A 21,425-nucleotide genomic window follows, 5' to 3' on the forward strand; every position below is an offset into this window, starting at 1 on the left:
TTGTTATCTCCTTCTGAGACTGGGGAAAATCTAGAACATTTGAAGATGTATCAAATCCCTTTGATTTTCCTCTCAATCCAGTACTCTCAGTAGCTGCTGATGCAACCATCTGAGTGGAACTATATTTTCATGGCACGTGATGGATGTTCCACTTTGCAGTGGTACCTGTGAAGGTAACCCAATCGTCATGAGCCGGGTTTGCCTGGGTTTGCTGTAGTCCCCAGGCTCCTGTCAGCATTATATGCTCAGGAGTGGTAGGTAGCTCTGGGATTCAGGCTGAGGGAATAATTCGTCCCTGCTGTGGACTCTCCTTCGCCACATCTTTCTACCAAGCACAGCTGAGGAAAGGCATAGGGACATCTGATCAAGGTATCTCTGCGGATTCCAGGTTTGAGGCACCACCTCTGTTTCAAGATGCTACGTGGAAATCGCCTAGGAGTTCAAAACGCTTTGGACGCTGAACTGTTGTAAAATTTCTGTTGTAGTTTGAATTTGTGTTTGAGAGATGAACAGACATTCTCGGTGAGAATGTACATAATTTACATTTTGGAAGTTAGAAGAAGTTAAAGCTTTCCTAATTTAAAGTGTGAATTTTGATTAATCCATGCGACTTTAGCTTAAAAAGACAAAAAAACAAGCTGCACTACTGCTAGCTACTTCTAGTAATTGGAATAGCAGTGTGTGTGTGTGTGTGTGTGTGTGTGTGTGTGTGTGTCTAGTGGGACTCAAAATACCAGTGCTGGGCATGACGTTCTCCCTCACTGATTTACTGATTATGCCCATTGCTACTCATGCATTGGTTAGTGATCCATCAATAGTTTGAGGTCCTAAAAGCTGCTCTGAAACACCAGTCTAATGAGTTTTATTTCAATATCTAGTCTGACCATCATTCTACTATTATTTTGGTATATCAGTGTTAAGTGTTCACAGCTTTTAAATAATTTCACTTCATTAAAAACATACTCGCTTAAATATAACTTAAATGTCCTGTCTTCATGGGTCATTCTCTTACAATTTCTGTTTAGTATTGAGCTAATAGCTAAACGAACTCAGCAATAATTCTTTGGAAATCACATCTAATTATCGCAGGCCACTAAGATTCCGCTTAGTGTATTAAAATAGTTGTTGGCGTATTGCATCCTGGTGACAAAAAAGAGCCCGTGTATCTTCAAAGAGGGTTTAACTTCCAATCTGAGCATAGCTTAGTGGCTGAAGGAATCCAGCTAAGCAGTCTGTTTAAAATCTGTGTTTTGAGTATTATTTTCGTAATCTGACATTTGCACAGTAAGTGAAAATGGGATGTTTTTAGAAAATATCTTTTTTCAACTTTTATAATAATATTAATTACTGTAACTATCAGTGAGCACGTATTCTGTACTGTGTACCATCCTAAGCATTTTATTAGCGCCGACTTCATCTTCTTGGTCACCTTGTGAAGTAGAAACTAATGTGATCCCCAAATTGCGAAAGAGGAAATTGAGACACACACTAAGTAATCCCTCTGAAGCCATACGATAAGCAATGGAGCTGATGGTAGGTTCAATCATTTTTTTCTGAGTGGAAGACTGTTCTTTCCAGTCCCACTCATCCTAGCGCTCAACACTTTGTCTATTCATTTGTCTTTAAAAGGAAGTCAGTGCTGGGCTTCCCTGGTGGCGCAGTGGTTGAGAGTCCGCCTGCCGATTCAGGGGACATGGGTTCGTGCCCCGGTCCGGGAAGATCCCACGTGCCGCGGAGCGGCTGGGCCCGTGAGCCATGGCCGCTGAGCCTGCGCGTCCGGAGCCTGTGCTCTGCAACGAGAGAGGCCACAGCAGTGAGAGGCCCGCGTACCGAAAAAAAAAAAAAAAAAGTCAGTGAAACTTGCATGTCTTCATGCTTTTTAATTTTACTGACAATAAATGATCATTTATTCTTTGTATTCTTACAGGGCATTCTACTTGGACAAGTCAAATTCACCACCAAACTCCACATCCAAAGCTGCTTATGTAGATAAGGTAAAAACAGAAGATTGCATTGACTGTTGCTTTGCCATTTACCTCCCTTATTTAATTTTGCTGGTGCTCTGGAGCACTGTGTAATTTATAAACATCCGTGGTCTCTGATTCTGTTATCTCCATAATAAAATATTTTAGACTATTCACTGTAAGTTATAACAACTGTGAATTATATCCCATCTAAAAGGATTTCTTTCTACTAAACATGTTGAACCTTATGGGCATCGTTTTTTTCTGCAGCTCATGAGGCCTCTCAACGTTTTGGATGAACTGTATCGACTGGTAGCCTCGTTTATCAGATCCAAGCGCACAGCTGCCTGTGCGAACACGGCTTGCAGCGCCTCCGGTGTCGGGCTGCTGTCGGTGTCCTCGGAGCTATGCAGTAGGCTGGGGGCCTGCCACGTCATCATGTGCAACAGCGGCGTGCATCGGTACGTGACTTCCCGCCTTACCTGCATCTTTTTTTTTTTTTTTTTTTTGCGGTACACGGGCCTCTCACTGCTGTGGCCCCTCCCGCCGCGGAGCACAGGCCCGGGACGCGCAGGCCCAGCGGCCACGGCCCACGGGCCCAGCCGCTCCGCAGCACGCGGGACCCTCCCGGACCGGGGCACGAACCCGCACTCCCTGCATCAGCAGGCGGACTCTCAACCACTGCGCCACCAGGGAAGCCCTTGCCTGCATCTTTGCTATACCTTATTACATTCGGAGGTTCTTGTTTATTACATTTAGCTCCATGAAATTATAGCTGGAAACATTCAAAGGGCTCAGATATATTTGGAATAAGACTTTAGAAATCAGATAATTCTTGCACAGTAATTTCTGGCTTTGGTTCTTCTATTTTGAGTGACTGTTTATTCATACAAATGAATGCAGTCCCACGTTTATATCACTGTGGCCTAGAATCTTATCACCCTTGTATTTATATTAAGATTTATATTTTAGGTACAAAATTTTGCATCTGTTTTATTCACTCTAGGAACTTAACTTGGTAGGGGCTGGTGACTAGCAAAACAAAACTTTTTCTTCAGTGGTTTGGATCCCTGTTACCCAGCTGTGGTGAGCTAGATGCTGCCTGTGAGTTACTACTGTCTTCCTACTCCTGGACAAATCATACTCCAGGAGCCCACACGATATGCTCTTCCTGAAAATGTGAGGAGAAGTCTTAGATAGGTCCTCTTCAGCTGGTCTGTCTTAAGCAGCAGTGCTGTGTCTGGGCAAGCTGTGGTAGGTGCATAAATTCCTACAGCTACATCAGATGCAAATGTGAGGGGAGAACCCCGAGTCAGGTCCTTCTTCATAATCACTTGTTCCTCTTCTATCACCTCTCCATTTTCACAGCGAAAGGAAACCATGTAGGTGGAAACAATAGGGCAGCATTTAGTCCTCATTGTAGCAGAGAATCTGCTGTCACCACTCATAGTCTCTTCTTAGTATGAGGCCAGTTAGATTTTGAGTGGATGGTGGTTATTGTTTATTCAAATGTACTTGCTAATTAACCCATGCAAAGGACTGCAGTTGGTGCTCTTGGCTGGTAATGTCATAAATGGGTGATATTCATGTTAGAGACATAAAACATGAACAGCAAAAATCATAGTAAATAATCGTATGACAAAATAAGATGACAAAAACATAATGAAAAGTAACAAAAATAACAGATTACCTAGACGACGAAGAAAAATAAATGATCTAGGAAAGTTACAGCTAAAAAATAAGGTTCAGAAGGAACATAGATCTTTGAGATGGTTAGAACTTGCCATGGAGAAGGTAGCGTTTGCAATGGGTTTTGATGGGTCAGGGTTTTAAAGAGGTAGAAAGAGGGAGAAAGTTCAAATCAGCAGGTTCTCACCTGTGACACTCCATTCGACTTGATGTGCCTGAATTCTAGTTTACGAGTCCTACGCAGCATGTCCTTGCTTATGAAGCGTGACAAGACTTTATTTCTCTAGAAGGAGAATTAAATTTTTGTGGGTGATACAATATACAGAGTTTTCTGCTTTATTTTAATGGCTGTGTACTTTGTGCTCTATTGCAAGCTTACTAAGAGCTTAATTGAAGTATCATCTGCAACTAAATGAGTAAAATATTATTTCATCATTTTTTTTACTACCAGAGAAATGCTCTCTCCCTCTGATCAGTCATACTCATTCATTCTGTTCCCATTCATTCATTCATTCATTTATTATTCAGTCACTCAGTGAATATGCGTTGAGCACTGTTTATGTGCCAGCACTGTTCTAGTTGCTGGGATAAAGCACTGAAAAAAACCCCTTCCTTCTCTCATATAATGTAAACCACGTTGGGGTGAAACAGATGATCAAGTAAACAAATAAATGAGTAATGTAGTAGGTGGAATAAATACAGAAAAGAACAGAAGTCAGAGAGGTAAAAAGGGACAAGATGGGATGAAGGGCGGGCACCTTCCATGGAGGAAATTTCATTAGAGACCTGTGTGAAATGAAGGAGTGAGAGACCTGTGTGAAATGAAGGAGTGAGTTATGCAGATATCTCAGAGAAAGAGCGTTCCATCTAGGGAGCAGAGTGCAAATGTGGGAGGCCGAGTGGGGACCAGCATGATGTGCTTAAGGACCAGCACAGCGGCCACTGTGGCCTCGGCAAAGTGTCATCCCCTTGATTAACGTCCTTATCCTACTCTGGTGCAAGATCATAGTTATCTGAGGACTGTGACAACCAAGGGACACTCCAGGCTTCAAACTACAAGCATACGCTCTTATCTCCACATGAATTTACTGGAAGTTAATGCAGTTAAATTTGCCATTTAATGGAATTCCCTGGCAGTCCAGTAGTACTCTGTGCTTCCAGTGCAGGGAGCCCAGGTTCGATCCCTGGTCGGGGAACTAAGATCTCGAAAGCCACACAGTGAGACCAAAAAAAAAAAATTTTTTTTTAATTGCCATTTAATCCTAGAACCGTGACCAACTTGTCCAAATTATTCTCTGAGGTGCCCCATGAACAATTTTAGAATTTAACTACTGATGGGTAGGAGAAACAGATTGATGTTCCACAACCATTTTATAATTGCTGTATTCATTGATTGGTGTGTTGGAATCACAAAAAACATTGAAATTTCAAAGTATTTTGACTTTTTCCATTTCTACAGTTCAAAATAAATATGGCTTTAGTTAGTTCATTTCAGAGACATTTACTGAGGTGTAGGCAACAAATTCCCCATGACAGATGCCGAAATTAAGGTTAAAACTGTTTGAAAATAGTACGGTTTTATTTTTCTATTATGCAGAATAAAATAGGAGTTTAACGTTATCTTTAGTCTTTCAGGGAAGGCTATGCTTAGATTTTTCATGGTGATAAAATGTGTGCTAATTTATATTGGAATCAGAAATCTCACATAAGACTGTTCCTAAAACAATTCTTTAGTAATTATAATTCAGGCAGCTAGAAAGGAACCCGAGTAGGTCCACATTTACACTAAACACTGAACGTGGAGGTTTACCCTCAGGTTCTGGCAAAGGGGAGAAGTTGATAACATGAATCAGAATTAATACTACACAGACTGTTTTACCATTTGCTTCTGAAATTAAGATGAGAAATGGTTAACAACATGGTATCCCCATTAGATAATCAGCTTCCTGCCTTTTCTGATTTTATTCACCAAAAAAGGGAATCTAACATTTTTTCAAGTATAGAGTTATATGCCTTATGTTTGACATTAAAGAGAAGAATGTGATTTTTTCAGAATGAAAAGGCAGATTTAATTAGCATTAAGGTTTAGACGTTTTAATGCCAACCTGAATTAGATGGCAGGGTGGCATACAACAGTGAATGCAAGATTAGGAGGAATAGGATTCAGGATGAATTATTAAAATCTTTTCAGAGCGTTTAGCCCAGCTTTGTTTATTAAATTCTCTTTCCTGGGGCAGTGTTTTATGCGCATTACAATTCTGCTGATGAACTTGCCTGCACACACTTTCCTCAGTCATTGACTTACATTAAATATCTCCATTGCTATTGAATAGTGAAAGAAGATTGTCTTTTTTTAAGATCAGGATTTTTGCCTTTTAAACAGTATACATGATATTAAAAGGTAGTTTAATAAATGGAAATTTTCCAAAATTTCCTATCCTGACCTGCCTCCTTTCATTTTCATTTTGAATCATCTCTTGCACCTTCTATCAAACAACGTACATCTGATCATAGTTTTATTAGTATGGTTTAATAATCTGCTTTACGCTCATAGTATCTATTTACCTATCTACCTGTCTATCATCTATCTAAAATGTCCACACAGACTTTCCCGTGATCACTTTTATTTGCTACATAATATTCTAGCCACTTGATACACCACAATTTACTAAACTACTAATTTAGTGGTTTATCTTCTTTCTCTACTGCCCTTAATGCAGAGAGACATCTTTATGTAGCTGTTCAGATTTCAATTTTATTTACCACTAAGCTAAAAGTAAACAAAAATATCCTCCAGATACAATTAGTGTGTCAAAGAGCTTAAACCTCTTTGGTTAATATATTATTATTTAAGTTTCCAAAAGGATTGTCCTTGTAAAAACCCAACAGAAGGTTAGATAGTTGTTTGCCATCTTTACCTTGTCTTCAGAGGGTGTTAGAACCCATTTATCTATTGTGCTTCTCTACCAGGTGTACAACGATATTGTATTTCTTCAGTGCTTTAATTTATACTTCTTTGATTAGCAAATACAAACATTTGAATATCCTTTGAATTTTCTTTCCCACAAAGAGTCATGCTTTATATTGTCCATATATCTGCTTTTTAGGCAAAATTACTTTTTGCCAGTTTGAAAGTTTGTAAAGTATTGAATCAGCACTGTGGCTTTTAACGTTCTCTTTTGTTCCATGCAGTTATTTGCTGCAGACCCACAAGCATGCTACATGGGTTCTAAATTTCCCTTTTATTTCCTACTGCAGCATCCTTCCACTCACTGCGGTATTTCGTTTTGTTTTGCTTCTTTATTCCCATCCCTGCCTAATAGCCAACTGTTTTCCTTTAACTGGTATGAATCAGCATACCGCAAATGTTGTAAAGCCTAAGCATGAGTCTTATCGCATCCAAAAACAGAGATGCCGTATTCCTCGCACTACATTTGCTTCTGCTTCCTTCCCCAGTGGAAACAGTAGGTGGACATTTCCAGAGGCTACCTGAAAGGTTATGTCAAGAAAATTTCTAGTGAGAGCAAGGAATCTGGAATCACAGTGTTTCCCTTTAAGGACCTGTTCCAGGGACTTTTTGTACACGTACTCTTTGTACCTGTTAATAATGGATTTTCAGCAGTGTCGGAGTCCTGGGATGGTCCTGCAGGAAGGTGGGGTGATTTGAACACAGGCCTCATGTCTGACTCACCTGTGATGTCTTAGTATCAAAACCTTGGAGATCTGTACACATAAATTCCCTTTTATCTTTATGTTTTGTTGTGAGGATGAATCTCTTCCAGGAAACAAGGCCCTGCATTAGCTAACATACTTGGTGTTCAGTCACCAGTGAGGGATGTGAACAGCAGCATCAGGAGGGGCTCACTGTGTCAGGGGTTCACCAGCACCTGTAACAGCAGCATCATAATCACGTTGTTTTGAACCCCACACAGGTGTGAGGAGGAAACAGTCTGTGGCAAGGTCAGCCTGTTCTCATTATTAAAAGGCATAATGATGGTGAGCATCAAGTTGGCTGCCATCTATGTATTCCAGCATTAGACTGCTTTTCCTTTTATACATTGTGGAAACTCATTTTAACATATATAAAAATGTAGGAACTAATAAACTATATAATATGAAGTTTCCAACTTAAAAGGGTGTATTTCCAAAATGCATTTCTTAGTTGGTTATTTAGAAATTGAGACATTTTTTCACATTGGACAGGATTGCAGAGGGTGGTTGAATTCTCAGAATCATCCCTCTTCCAGCAGAAACTTACAAAACCTATCATGTGACCATAGTATAGGACCCAAAGTATGATTATAAGCGTTTGTTAGAAAACTGAGATAGATCCAAGAGTTAAAATATAAAAACAGCTAAAGGGAAATATGTATTACGAATTTGGTTAATGAAACAGTTTTCATTTCAAATGAAGCAGTGTAGTGATTCTTGGTTCATATAAGCAATTAAAAAAAAACATTTTTTAGGTAACTATCAATTAACAGTTTTAAAAACCACTTTTGTTTGACATTTAAGGACTCTTTCTTAGCAATATTTTATTCTGTCATCACCGTGGCATCAAAGGACAAATTGACAAATAGGCCCAGATTAAGGAAATGCCGAATCTTATAAAAGAAGAGCACTCAAGGTAACCTGGCTTATTAGGTAATGAGAGTCCTAACAGGGCAGACGATGAAGCTGCATCTTTCTCCACTGTGCAGCCAAAAACACATCAAGTAAGAGGAGTGGATTTACTCCGGGGATTTCCATATGTAGGTTAGACTCCAGGTATGGGAGGGCAAAAATAAATTACTGCAATAAGCAAATGTAGGTTTGAAATGTATCCATTTATTTTTCTGTCCAAAAATGACTTGGAAGATTAGCAGCAAGATTAGTGGAAATCTTGAATTTTAAATCTCCAGAAAGATGGCTAAATAGAACAAAAGAAACTGCTAACTCATGATGCCAGGATACTGGACATTTGCAATAAGAAGTCCTAAAATTATGCTCGTATAGTCAGGAATCTGAAACACATTAGTCCAAAACACTTCTTTTATATAAAGGTAGTAGTAGCAATGACAGAGGTGGTGTTTAAAATTGTTATTAGATATGGCTGCAGTTTTGATTATTTTTCTTTAACAGTTATAATTTGATGATGATCAATGCAACCATTCTCATTTGTTAGATATCTAATAAAATCACTATGAATGAAAACCAAAAAAACCTCAAAAATGAAAATATAAAATTGTGCACTAATCTTTAGAAGAGAAAAAATAAGATGCTATAATAATGGGGCTCTGGGAGAAAGAATATATCCTACTCATGCCATAAGTATAAATCTTAATGACTCTGCCAAACTCATAGAAGCAGAGAATAGAATTGTGCTTACCAGGGGCTGGGAGAAGGGGAAAACTGGGAGACAACTGGTCAAAGTTTCAGTTATGCAAAGTGAATAATTCCGGAGATGTGACATAACAACAATGCAATTATACTTAATAATACTGTATTATATACTTGACATTTGCTAGGAGGGTGGATCTTTTTTTTTTTTTTTTTTGGCAGTACGCGGGCCTCTCACTGCTGTGGCCTCTCCCGTTGAGGAGCACAGGCTCCAGACGCGCAGGCCCAGCGGCCATGGCTCCCGGGCCCAGCCGCTCCGCGGCACGCGGGATCTTCCCGGACCGGGGCACGAACCCGCGTCCCCTGCATCGGCAGGCGGACTCCCAACTACTGTGCCACCAGGGAAGCCCTGGGAGGGTGGATCTTAAGTGTTTTCACCACCAAAAAAGAAAAAAACACAATGGTAACTATGTGAGGTGATGGATATGTTAATTAGCTTGATTGTGATGAATATTTCACAATGTGTGTGTATATCACATCAACAGGTTGTATACTTTAAATTTATACCATATTTAATTGTCAGTTATACCTCAGTAAAGCTGGGGGAAAAAAAGAAAAGTAAACGCAGATTTTCAAATTATACTGAGTTGTAAAGTAGGCAAATAAAACTCCACGATTTATGTTAATTTAAACAAACAGATAAATAAGGTTATTCCCTTAAAATTATGGGAAGAAATCAAATATTTCAAATATAAGTTTTACTCTTTTACGTTGTTTCATTATCTTTTATAAAAGTTCTTTACTCTGAAGAGGTAGATGGCCAGATTTACATATATATTTGTTTTCTGCCTTAGATTTTTCTTTGCAATTGATATGAATCTTGATTTAGTGCATTAAATTATTCTATTTTAAAATGTTCGTTGTTTTCATTAGTTTACTGTGAAAGAAGAATAACACAGTAATAATGAGAGTCACTTCTTACTGCAATGGTTTCTAGTTCTGCCAGCCAGTAACCATGGGCCAGACAGGCTTTAATTTAAGTACATATAAAGCCAGAGCTTATACATTGTTACCTCCTATCATTAAGATTGGAAAATTCTAGGCACATTAAACATACCTTGATAAAATAATCTAAATATGTAATTTGGAGTGATATTTCATGTTTTTGCAAAACTCAATTTTACTATTAAATTAGTAAAATTTAAGTATTTACATTTTTAAAATGTAGCTATTTAAAAGTGATACATGTATTCATAGAATTGACTTTCAAAAGCGTTAAATAGGGCATGATTCTTCAAATTTTCTTTTAAAGAAACTGAAGTTATTGTTTTTCCTAAACCTGCAAAATGATATTTAAAGCAAAGTAAAATTCCAGTCATTCTCTAGGATCTCTTCCTGAGGGCTTCAATGCTAATGGGTTTATAAGTGCTGTAATAGACGACATAAGCCAAGAAATATGGGTACCTCTCCAATATAACTGGTTCGTCTGCCAGCACTTTCCGAATCGCCTCTTTTTCTCTGTGACCTAGAGCAGGAGAGCAGGTGGCGTGGAGGAAGTTGAAGGGAGGAAGCAGCAATTTTTACCTCTAAGATGTTAATTTTAAATTGGCAATAGGTCATCTAACATCCTGGGGAGGAATACCGAGGAGTGAGATTTAAATCCTGTTAAGCAGGAAGGATGGAATGTAACACCTGTTATAGGTTTTAAAGCATGAGTAGTGTTTACCAGGTGACGGAAATGGAGAAGGACGTTCCGTGTAAAGGAATAGTATGAAAATACAATATCGAGGTGTGAAATAGCGTACGACGGGGCTGGAGGTCACAAGAAAGAGCTGGCTGTTTCTGGGCGGTGAAATGAGAAGAAGGGAGCAAGAAAGACAGGAATTGGAGCATGGACGGCCCTGCCTGCTGGGTTAAGGGTTTGGGACTCCCTCCTAGAGGCCCTGGGAAGCCAATGAAAGGTTTTCAGCAAAAGAATAACATGATTAGATGTTTTAAAAAATATTTTAAAAATAAAGATCAGTACCATGGTCTATGATGGGACAAGGATGGAGGCAGGGAGACAGCTAGGATTTTACAGGAGTACAGTGACATGATGAGATACAAAACTAAGGTATTGGCACAGAGGTTAGAAGGGAAAAGACAGATGTGAAAGATATGAAAAGGCAGTAAACAGAACTAGATGAACTGGTGAGGAATAGAGAGCACGGGAGAGGGAGGGTTTCTGATGATTCCAGCTGGGAAAGATTGGGAGAGGGAAGATGCCACGGTGTGTGGGGGGGAACATGCATTTGTCTTTGAGGGGACTGGGGAGAGGGATGTTGAATTAATCTGTTACATGTTCAGCTTTAGATGCTCACAACGTACCTATATGGGGATGTACTTTGATGGATTCATAGTCAGCAAGGGCTAGAAGTATATATGAGTACAAATGGATATAATAACAATAAATAATAACATATATATGTAATCTCAAGGGGTAATGGAAAAACACTGCTAGGAATTTTCTGGGAACAAACCAGGTGTTAGGAGCAGGGAAGAGATATTCCAGGAAAAGGCACAGAAGTGTAAGCAAAGAATAATTGGCTGCCCATTGTGGAAGGTGAGAAAAAAATCACCAGGGAGAGTAGAGAGAGTATGAATATTCCCTGGTTCTCCACTGCCCTGTCCTCTGTGCACCCGTGGAGCCTCAGAATAAAACACTGTAGGATCCACGAGAAAGGAGTGAAAAATATTCAAACAAATCTATTTAGTATCTTGGATAAACAGGTCAAAGAGAAAACAATTATGGTACAATGTCAAAGGATGGGGGAAACAGATGAAAATCGCATACTGGACACCCCTTAAGTATTGGTGTCATCAGAGAACCTACAAGGAGTAAGGACAAAAGTCAGACAGCCAAGAGAAAAGACGAACTAGAGAGGGAGTGTTGAGGAACTTCGAGTAGCTGGGATAGGTACCCGACCTATTCAGTTAAGTTCCAAAAACATGAAACAGAAATAAAATCAATTGGTGAAAGAGTCCAGGCTGAAGAATTTAAAATGCAGAGGAGCAGATTCAAACCTGGTGACAGTGGTAGAGTCCTACCTTACACACAGATGTTTCACATTCATACGCATTTTCAGCCGAGCAAATACCTCCTCTAGCCCCTCAATGCTCAATTACCCATCCCCGAAGGTCTTCAGTTACCTCTGTGCTCACCTCAGCAATGAAACGTGTCAAAGAAAAACACACCCTAATGTGCTTGAAGAGAGGAGAATGAGGGATGTGCAATGTTTTTGAAGCCTAGGTTTAAAGCTAGACACTGAGAACTTTCCGAGAATGTGTTGAAAGTTGCAGTAGAAAGTCCTGTTATCTTTAATGGGAATTTCATGGCTAATTCCCTGTGCAATGCTGAAAATGTGCCCCTTACATGTGATTTATTTTTTGCCTTAAGATATACGGAGTGAACCACGTATTCAATTTGACTCTGCTGCTGCTGCCAGGATCTCTCTCCAGCTGTTGCCCATTGCTTTTCCATTGTGTTCAGTTGTTTTCCATGGTGCCCATCTCTGCTTGCCATCTCTTTGCTGTTTTTTTCAAATACTCATTAACCCCTGTCTTTCAGCTCCAGACTATGAGACATAGGAGTTAGTACAGTCATGGGAAGATCTCATCAGTACTGTCTCTTTGACAGGAGTCAAATAATAATGTTGAAATTATCAATAGACACCCGGAAGTTATGTCTATAAAATGTACTGGAAACTTGCCTGAAGGATCACTGGCTTTTAGATTGCACTTATTGTTAGACCGCCATTCAAATTCTCCTAAAGGGAGAATGTAAATATTTAATATTTTATTATCCATGCATGTGTGTCTCTAAGTGAATTCTGTATTTTTGAAAACAAATAACTGTTGGCCCTTTTTTCACGTAAGAGTATTTCCATGTTTCATTAAGAAAAGTGCCTTCTCTGTTATAGGGGAACAAGGACAGAGGTATTGGGCTGGCTGGTGGCAGTTTTCTCAAGCTTTTCACTTATCACAAACGCATTGCTCAGGGTGACCAAGTTGGGCAGGACCAATAGATCAGCAGAGGTCCTTTCCATATGAATTGTGCAGACACTCTGCCTGTGTTGAGCCATAGCAGCACTGCGGCATTGATTCCTGTTTAACATACTGCCTTAGCCCTCAGACGTATAGTTCTTCCTCCGTGTGAGGTAATAAAAGGAGGCAGGGAAAATAAAACCCTGCAACAGTAAACAATTAGTTTCTTCAATCGGGCGCTTCCTTCTAGTTGCCAGTATACTTTTCACAGTGGTGCCCTGTGCTCAGTAGTTAGAAGTAATTAGAAACCAGAATAAATGAGATCACTGCAGGAATGAACATGCCTTACCCAGCACAGTGCATTTTATATAGAAAAATGCACATCTGTAGTAGAGAAGGAACGCAGTCTTCCTTCAGTTTATTTTTACTACGTGATTGCTTTAAATCGATAGAATTGTTCAGCAGGTTTCAAATCTAGTTTCTTTTTAATCATGAACACATTTCAGTACGATCAGGTCTACATTCGTAGTGAAGTCGTTTGGTCTGGCTGCATTAGTCTCTACCAAAACACTGCATTTGGCATGCAATGCTGAGACCAGGATTGGGACTGTTGAATTAGGGATGTGGGGAGTTGGGATTCTCTAAAAGCAGTGATCTATGTGATGTGATTTTGGAATAATGGAAAGAGCTCTGGATTTTGAATTAGAAAACTGGTTTTGAATCCTGTTACTTACTGTGTGACCATGATTCCTTCATGGTCTCTCAGAGATTTATTGGTGGAATGGGAATAATAATTTCTTTTTGCAAAAGGTGGCATGAGGATTAAGTGAGTAACATATGTGAAAACATCTACTGCAGGACCTGGCAATAGTGTACACTCAGTTGTTTCTATCTTCATCTGTGTTTCTGATGGTGAATCCATCTTCTCATTGCAGAGGTAGAAATATGAAATGCATCTGTTTAAAATGACTAGATCATACCTACTAAAATAGGGAAACCTTTTCTATGTAAAGGGAAAATAAAATAAAATAGGGAAACCTTTGTATGTAAAACAAAATCACAGTGGTTGCTAAGAGAGTAGATCTTAAATGTTCTCAACCACAAAAAAGAAGTGGTAATTATGTGATGGAGGTGTTAGCTAACTATAGTGGTAATCGTCTTGCACCATGTAAGTGTATCAAGTCAAATATACACAACTTTAACCAACACAATGTTACATGTCAATTATACCTCAGTAAAGCTGGAGAAATCACAGTGATGAGTCACGATAGGATGTAAGAAGAGTATGAAAAATATGAATTCACTCCTCTGGCCTATAAGAAGTAGAATACACAAAGCACTGGACCCTGTTAGAGCTTATTTTTAGAATCCTCCATTGATAGCTTGTAGAAAGTTGTTCAAGAACAGCAGAACGGGATCCCCTTGAATTCAAGGACAGGAAGTCTTCTTCCCTCGTGTCAAAAATCAAGAGTATGTGTTAGAATAACAACAGATATTTAGGACTTGGAAAGAATCAGGTTCTGGCATTTGTGCATTCATTCATTGAAGGACAGAGGAGTTATTTATGGAGCACTGCTCTGGGGCATGCACTGCGCTACCCCAAACTAGGGTAGTGAGAGGTCCTTGCTCTCCCAGCAATTCTGAGGTCTTGACAAGGGGACCACATTGGGAAGCCAGCCAGCCATACTGTGTAGCACCAGTTTACTTTAATATGGACAATAGGAGAAAGAGAGCCAAAGGATTGGGTTTTTCATGAAGTGACTCAAAGAAATGAACACATGGTTTTGAAACTACAGGGGAGGGGAAGCATATATAACATGTCATTTTGACAGTGTTAAAGAATTGATTCTGCAAGGGTTCCAAATGTATTCTTCTGAACCTGGAAAATAGGTAAATGATACATAGACCATTTTGATGAGCGAATAAGTGTTAATTAATAGAATTAATGTAAGAATAATGAATCAGTAGATTATAACACATAATTTCCAATCATTAACAAAACTCATCGAGAGTTGTTCATCAGAAGCCGTGGTACGAGCAGTAATTAAATCCTGAGAAAGGGAAATGCAAGTCATTGTTCATGAAAGAAAAGCTATATACCGTTTAGAAGTTGTAGGGGAAGCTGTGGTTGTTCTTTGACTAAAATCTATTGTCTCTACAGTTCATTTATTACTTTACCAAATTTATTTAATAAGTGAACACTTCTTGAACACATAGATGGCAAATGCAGAGTATAAAGAAATGAATTGTATCTTTTAGGAGTTACGTATAATACTGTTGGCATGAATTAGGAATTCATGTCATTTCTTTTCAATAACTGTATATTGAATGCTTACTTAATCCTGGGAAGTATGCTAGGGTCTAGGAAGGTTACAATCAGTACAGACACTAGTCTGGCCTATTGGTGGTGGTGTAGTAATATTAATGAAAATTGCTAACATTTGTTGAGAATGTACTACATGCTATGTCCTGTGCTAAGTACTATATATGAATTATTTCCTGTAATCCTGAAAACAACACTCTGAGGTGCGTACTATCATTAAACTCATTTACAGATGAGGAAACAGTTTCAGTAGCTTAAGTTACCTGCCCAGAGTCACGGAGTTTATTAGCAAATTTAAGATCCAGCTTAGGAAGTTTGCCTCTAATGCCCGTATTCTTCATCCCTACACCTTTCAGACAAGTATAGCATGACCAGAGGCATGATATGTGACCCAAAGCAGGGCATCTGAGATCATATCAGGAAGAGAGCAGCATATGAGAACTGAGAGGAGGTGACTTCAGAGAACTGTGAATAGTATAGTTGAAGCATGGAGTAGAAGTAAGGAAAATCAGAGACCATATTGTGAAGACTTTGTATTTCAAGTTACGCAATGGAAAGCCATCTGCATTTTTTAAAGATCACCTTTGATGAATAGTGGGAAGAGGCAAGACAAGAAGAGTCTGAGCCAGGTTGCACCAATCTAGGCAAAGAGTTGATATTAGCAGTGCGGCCAGAGAGGAGAGGTTTGAGGGATAGTAAGAAATATGAAATTAATAAGTGTGAAAGGTACTAGAGTAGGTATATTAGCACGTGGACCTGCCGCACATACATTAATCTCTTGTAATTGATGAGTTTGGTTTGAACGGCTTGGAAGCTTGTATCTCAGTCTGGAGGTGAAACGGGGTCATCATAAAAGACTAGACAAAGATTTTAGGAAAGCAATAATTTTAATCTCGACCACATCTTCTTCCTTTGGGAAGGCTTTGCAAAAATGGGAAGGTTGAAGACACTAGAAATATCGCACAATACACCTTTAAGGAATTAGATAATTTCTGCGGCTTATTTCTTCTAACAACTTTCTTATTTCTTTGAATGCTGGCACTTAACATTTAAAAATCAGTAAATATGAGGATCTGGGGCTTCCCTGGTGGCGCAGTGGTTGAGAGTCCACCTGCCGATGCAGGGAACGCGGGTTCGTGCCCCGGTACGGGAAGATCCCACGTGCCGCGGAGAGGCTGGGCCCGTGAGCCATGGCCGCTGTGCCTGCGCGTCCGGAGCCTGTGCTCCGCAACGGGAGAGGCCACAACAGTGAGAGGCCCTCGTACCGCAAAAAAATATATATATATATGAGGATCTGGGATTGCACTATACTTACTATACCCATTACTACACATTACTACACAGTGTCTTTTAAACAATGTTTCTAAGAACTAACTCATCAGACACTTTAAATTATAGTAACTTGGTAGCACATTTCAAGAAGTTTAACATTTAGATTAGATTTAAAAAATGTTAATGGAGAATCTCTAACTCAGATATTTCCTACAACTGTTTGTTTTTACTGTCTGATTAAATGGGATTATGAGAAAAGCACAAGGAAGAAGTAAAAATATTTGGAAACTGAGCAGAATCATTTACATTTTTTCCAACAGGGAGAAAATGTGTCTTTAGTTCAAAGATTGTTGAAACTAGTTTGCCTTAGGCTCTGTAGGACTGAAGTTCAGATGATGCTGCAGAGTGCATAAGACCAGGTGATCACAGGATCTTCCATCTGTCGTAAAAAGCTGGGTATGAAAGAGTGGTGGGCAAATAGCAGTAGTATCTGCCGATATTCCAGCTTATTTCACCTACTTCGCTCTCTTGGGATTGAAATAGTCATTATTATCCTCTCCAAACTTTGAAGCTGCCCAGGTAACTTCAGCTTAATAAAGTATCCTGGAGAACCACGGCTAATTAGATTCCTAATAACTTACTAGTGACAGTCACTTGAACAAGGATAATGGACCTGGCTTTTAATTAAAGGAGCAAAAAAGACTGTCATAGAATACGGGGAAATTGATTGTACGTTTTAAGATCTAAATCTGTAAGATTCTAAATATAAACAGCTGCAACTATATCAAGACAAATAATTCATGGGAAGAATGTCATCAAAGAATAGGGTCTTCAGACTGTCTTTATACATAGATTCTGAGCCATGCATTTTCCCTAAGGGAATTTTTTCCCTCTTATTTTTGTGACTAAAGGCAGTATCACAGTTAGAAAGGGTGGTGAAAATGAGGCAATACACATGGAAATCCGGAGCTAAAAAACAAAATGAAGACTGATCATTGGGTGGAATTCTACATTGGGGCAAAACTCACTGATTTCAGAATGGTTAAATAATTATTTCACTTTATATTCATCTAGCACAAAATCAAATTAACCTGTATATGAATGCAAATAATTCCAAATGAAATATTGAAGTAAATATTGAAATATTTAGCCAGTTTATGTAGATTGTTAGGGGACATGTCTAATGTTGCCTTTTCCAGAGCAGATCAAAACCATTGTTTGGCATATGGTCCTTTAAACTCAGAAACCCCAACATATGCCTTTCAACTGTGGGTGTGTGTCTTCCATTTATCATATTTTTCTAACAGGAAATTATCCTGCTAATTATACTGCGCTAGCACACACACAAAAAATGAACATAACTTATCCAAGTGCCTCAATTCTGTTATGGCACAAAAGAGTGAAAAAATCACTGCTCAAGTAACTTTTTAAGTTGAAACATGTATCCCTAAATTCAGTGACTCCAGTGGGGTTTGTTTTGGGGCACAGTTTTTAGTGGTAATTGAGTATGTAACATTATTGAGGGATACAATAGAAATTTGCAAAGTAATATTCAGTCTCATTCTCAATTTTTAAAATATGGAGAAATAAAAGCAAAGTATCCCTTGCGAAAGATTGCATTTTTCTCTCTTTAATTACCTTTTAAGTTTTTTTTGTTTTTCACTTCAACATCTACATAATGTGAATTTAAGGCAAATTATTGTGGCTACAAATTCAGAGATCCTCATTACACTAGTTTTTCATGTGTTTCATTTAAGGTGTCAGTTTATAATTAGAATCTCAATGCCCCTCCTCCACTAGTAATAACAAAGTTTGGGACCACCCAAGAGAGAACAATATGGTTAGCTGCCAGGCAAAACATCAGAGTTCCTGGCAGTGAACATGCTGAAAGTCAGCAAAGAAATCCACAGCGCAAAGCCATAAACATACCGTTGTTCTGGTTTGCCATGTCAGTTTCACTGTGAGTTACTGCATCACCCTGGTGGCCCGAAAGGGATGATGCATCTCCCCAAGTGTTCAGTTTGATGCACTTCAACCCTTGGGAGATTGGCTTCCTTGTTAGTACCGTTCGAATCAACATTAAATGAGGCTTTAGAGCTCTGGAGGTTTTAAATTGTAATTAAAGTAAAACTGGTGTTTTTGTGATCATGGTAAATGACCAAATATGTAGAAGGTCCTCGGGTTTGGAGAATCTTTTATCTGATTTATTATAGAAATGTGATGAGTCATCTTAAAGGAAAAGATTACCATGTTTTTATAAAAAGATTAACACATAACCTGCTTCAAATAAGAATTGAAGTCTTAAAAGTGAACTGAATGTAGTATAATAGATATGAGTTAATAAATGGTTGAAATACAATATGTTGCATTTAAACCAATTTAGGAAAACTAAGCTTTGTCTCTCCAGTGAGACTGAGTTGAGGGAGGGAGGGAGTGGGTGTTGGTTATTGCTCATTGCAGCCCCCTGGCATCGAGAAATAGGACTGGCAAACAGGAGACCATTTCACATGCTTTTCCTGACCCTAAGCTCTACAGTTCGACACTAAATAAAGTTGATACCGGATGTTCTAGGATCAGTTGGGACAAACATAGGAAATAAAAATCACAGAGAATCATATTATCAAGTGCCAAATTATAGTCATGTGAACTCTATTTCAACCAAACCCCAATTTATAAAGGAGACATTGGTGAAAGTTTGTCATGAACTTCATGTAATTATCATAATCTAATAACATCATAATCTTACGGAAGAATTGACAACACATTTCAACATCAACATTATTTTAAGTTTAAAAATTGTTGTCAAATATGAAAACCTCCGTAAGGTTCTTTAGCATGAGGACCATAATGTATGGAAGAATATTCCACAGAGTAGCGTCTGGCTCTATACATTCCAACCTTGTTTCTCCTGCACCATACTGAGTCCTGGGTGCACCGGGATATGAACACATTGCATTACAGCCTTGGGCCCTGCACATCCTCTTCAACCTTGGGTGAGTCTGTACAATGCGCCGGGGGAATACTCTGGAGTCCATTCCTACACTAGGATATTGTAATAACCTAACTATAAGTGACTGGGCATCATATCCGTAGGTCCCAGTAAACCTAGCCTAAAGGGATCCCTAATTCTACTTCCTTTAGCTCAGTTCCAGAAAGAACTGTGGCCATTGGAACATTGCAGAACGTGACAGAGGAAAGCTGGGACATAAAAAGACAGCAGTCATAACCATTTGCAGTCAAAACATTTGGCTCTTGCAAATTTGTAAAAGCTTATGACTATGTGAACAGGTTGCTAGGGATCCTATGAAAAAGGGACTCCGAAGCTCAACGATTTTAGCTTGAAAGTAAATTACTTCTGCCAGCACTTAAGGGTACTTGTAGTTACAAAGTAGACACTCAAAAATATTTGTTGAATGAGTGGATGAATAGAAAGTTACCTCTTTGTGACTCTTCCATAGCATTGCTAAATCAAAGTGCTTTTCAAATTAAATTGGAACCATTGGCCACAGGTTACATTTATCATATTAAAACTATGCTAAATCCCTGAGTGATGTGGGATCTATTTTTAATATGAAATATGTCAAGAAGATTTATTCATTATAAGCACAGGTGTATTGACCCTTTCCTTTTTTCTTTCTATGAGGAAATGCACAATTTCTGCATAATTTTGCAGCCCTGTCAAGTACACGTTCTCAGGAGTATACCCTAAGCAGAGCTGTTACTTGGGATGTCTTATTACTAAAATCATGGACCAACTTTCCTCAGTGTATATGTTATATTTGCCTTTTTATGAAGGACAAATTCTACACTGTGACCTTTATTTTACTTTTTCATTTTTGTGACTCCGAGAGAAAGAATTGTCTAAATTTTTAAAATGATATTGCAGCTAGAAGGAGCTGAACAATTGAGAGCCCATATTTTCCAGGACGGAGTAAAAATGTAGATTTATTTAAATTTTAATTTAACTGCCTAATGTGAGAACAGAGATAGTTCTAGAAAGGAAATTCGCAGGTCAGATAAGAAATCTCGTATGGAATGGGATTTGCTTAGGATTCCTGGCCTTTGGTCTGTTTCCTTCATTCTCTTGCCCAGAATTAGCAGAACAGTCTCACTGGTAATCAGAGAAGTACCTATAAAATCAAATGATCCCTTGTAAAGCCTGACTCTGAGTATACATTTATGCACCATCAAAAAACCAGGTGCGGGCTTCCCTGGTGGCGCAGTGGTTGAGAGTCCGCCTGCCGATGCAGGGGACACGGGTTCGTGCTCCGGTCCGGGAAGATCCCACATGCCGCGGAGCAGCTGGGCCCGTGAGCCATGGCCATTGAGCCTGTGCGTCCGGAGTCTGTGCTCCGCAACGGGAGAGGCCACAACAGTGAGAGGCCTGTGAACCGCAAAAAAAAAAAAAAAGCTATGAGGCGAGTAATGATATGTTGGAAGCAGAGTTGTGGGCTTAGTGCTGGTGCTCTTCCACATGCTTAATTTAGGAGAATGGAACTCTGTGATGCTGCGATGGAAAAACTAGGCCTCCATTGGATAAATCAACTGTGAATCGAATAGGCAATATTTCTCTCATTGACCTGGCTGTCTCTTTTAAATTTTTTCACTTTTTAAAAATTTCAAATTAATGGTGGGACCTAATTGGAATATACACAGTGGTTAGTACAAAAAGGCAAGGATAGACGAAGCCATCTTCTCTTGATATGCTGGTGAAATAAAACTTACGTATCCATTTTAAGCTAGATTTTTCTATTAGATGATGTACATGTGATTGGTTCTAAAGGTGTGACACTTTGAGGTACCCTGTCCGAGAGCATGTTACGGGCCACGTTGAT

General features: G+C 39.0%; 1 protein-coding gene across 10 annotated transcripts in view; it reads left to right on the forward strand.

Annotated features, from left to right (window-relative positions):
• The window catches only part of PREX2 (phosphatidylinositol-3,4,5-trisphosphate dependent Rac exchange factor 2), a 288,229-nt gene that overhangs the window by 239,330 nt on the left and 27,474 nt on the right, over positions 1-21,425 (forward strand). For all 10 annotated transcript variants that reach the window (XM_073794483.1, XM_073794482.1, XM_073794479.1 and 7 more), the window contains 2 exons: positions 1,928-1,994; positions 2,235-2,425. In XM_073794483.1, the coding sequence (XP_073650584.1) occupies positions 1,928-1,994; positions 2,235-2,425 (258 nt within the window). The remainder of the gene's footprint in view (positions 1-1,927; positions 1,995-2,234; positions 2,426-21,425) is intronic.

The sequence above is a fragment of the Tursiops truncatus genome, chromosome 17 (genome assembly GCF_011762595.2).
Source record: "Tursiops truncatus isolate mTurTru1 chromosome 17, mTurTru1.mat.Y, whole genome shotgun sequence".
NCBI classification, from domain to species: Eukaryota; Metazoa; Chordata; class Mammalia; order Artiodactyla; family Delphinidae; genus Tursiops; species Tursiops truncatus.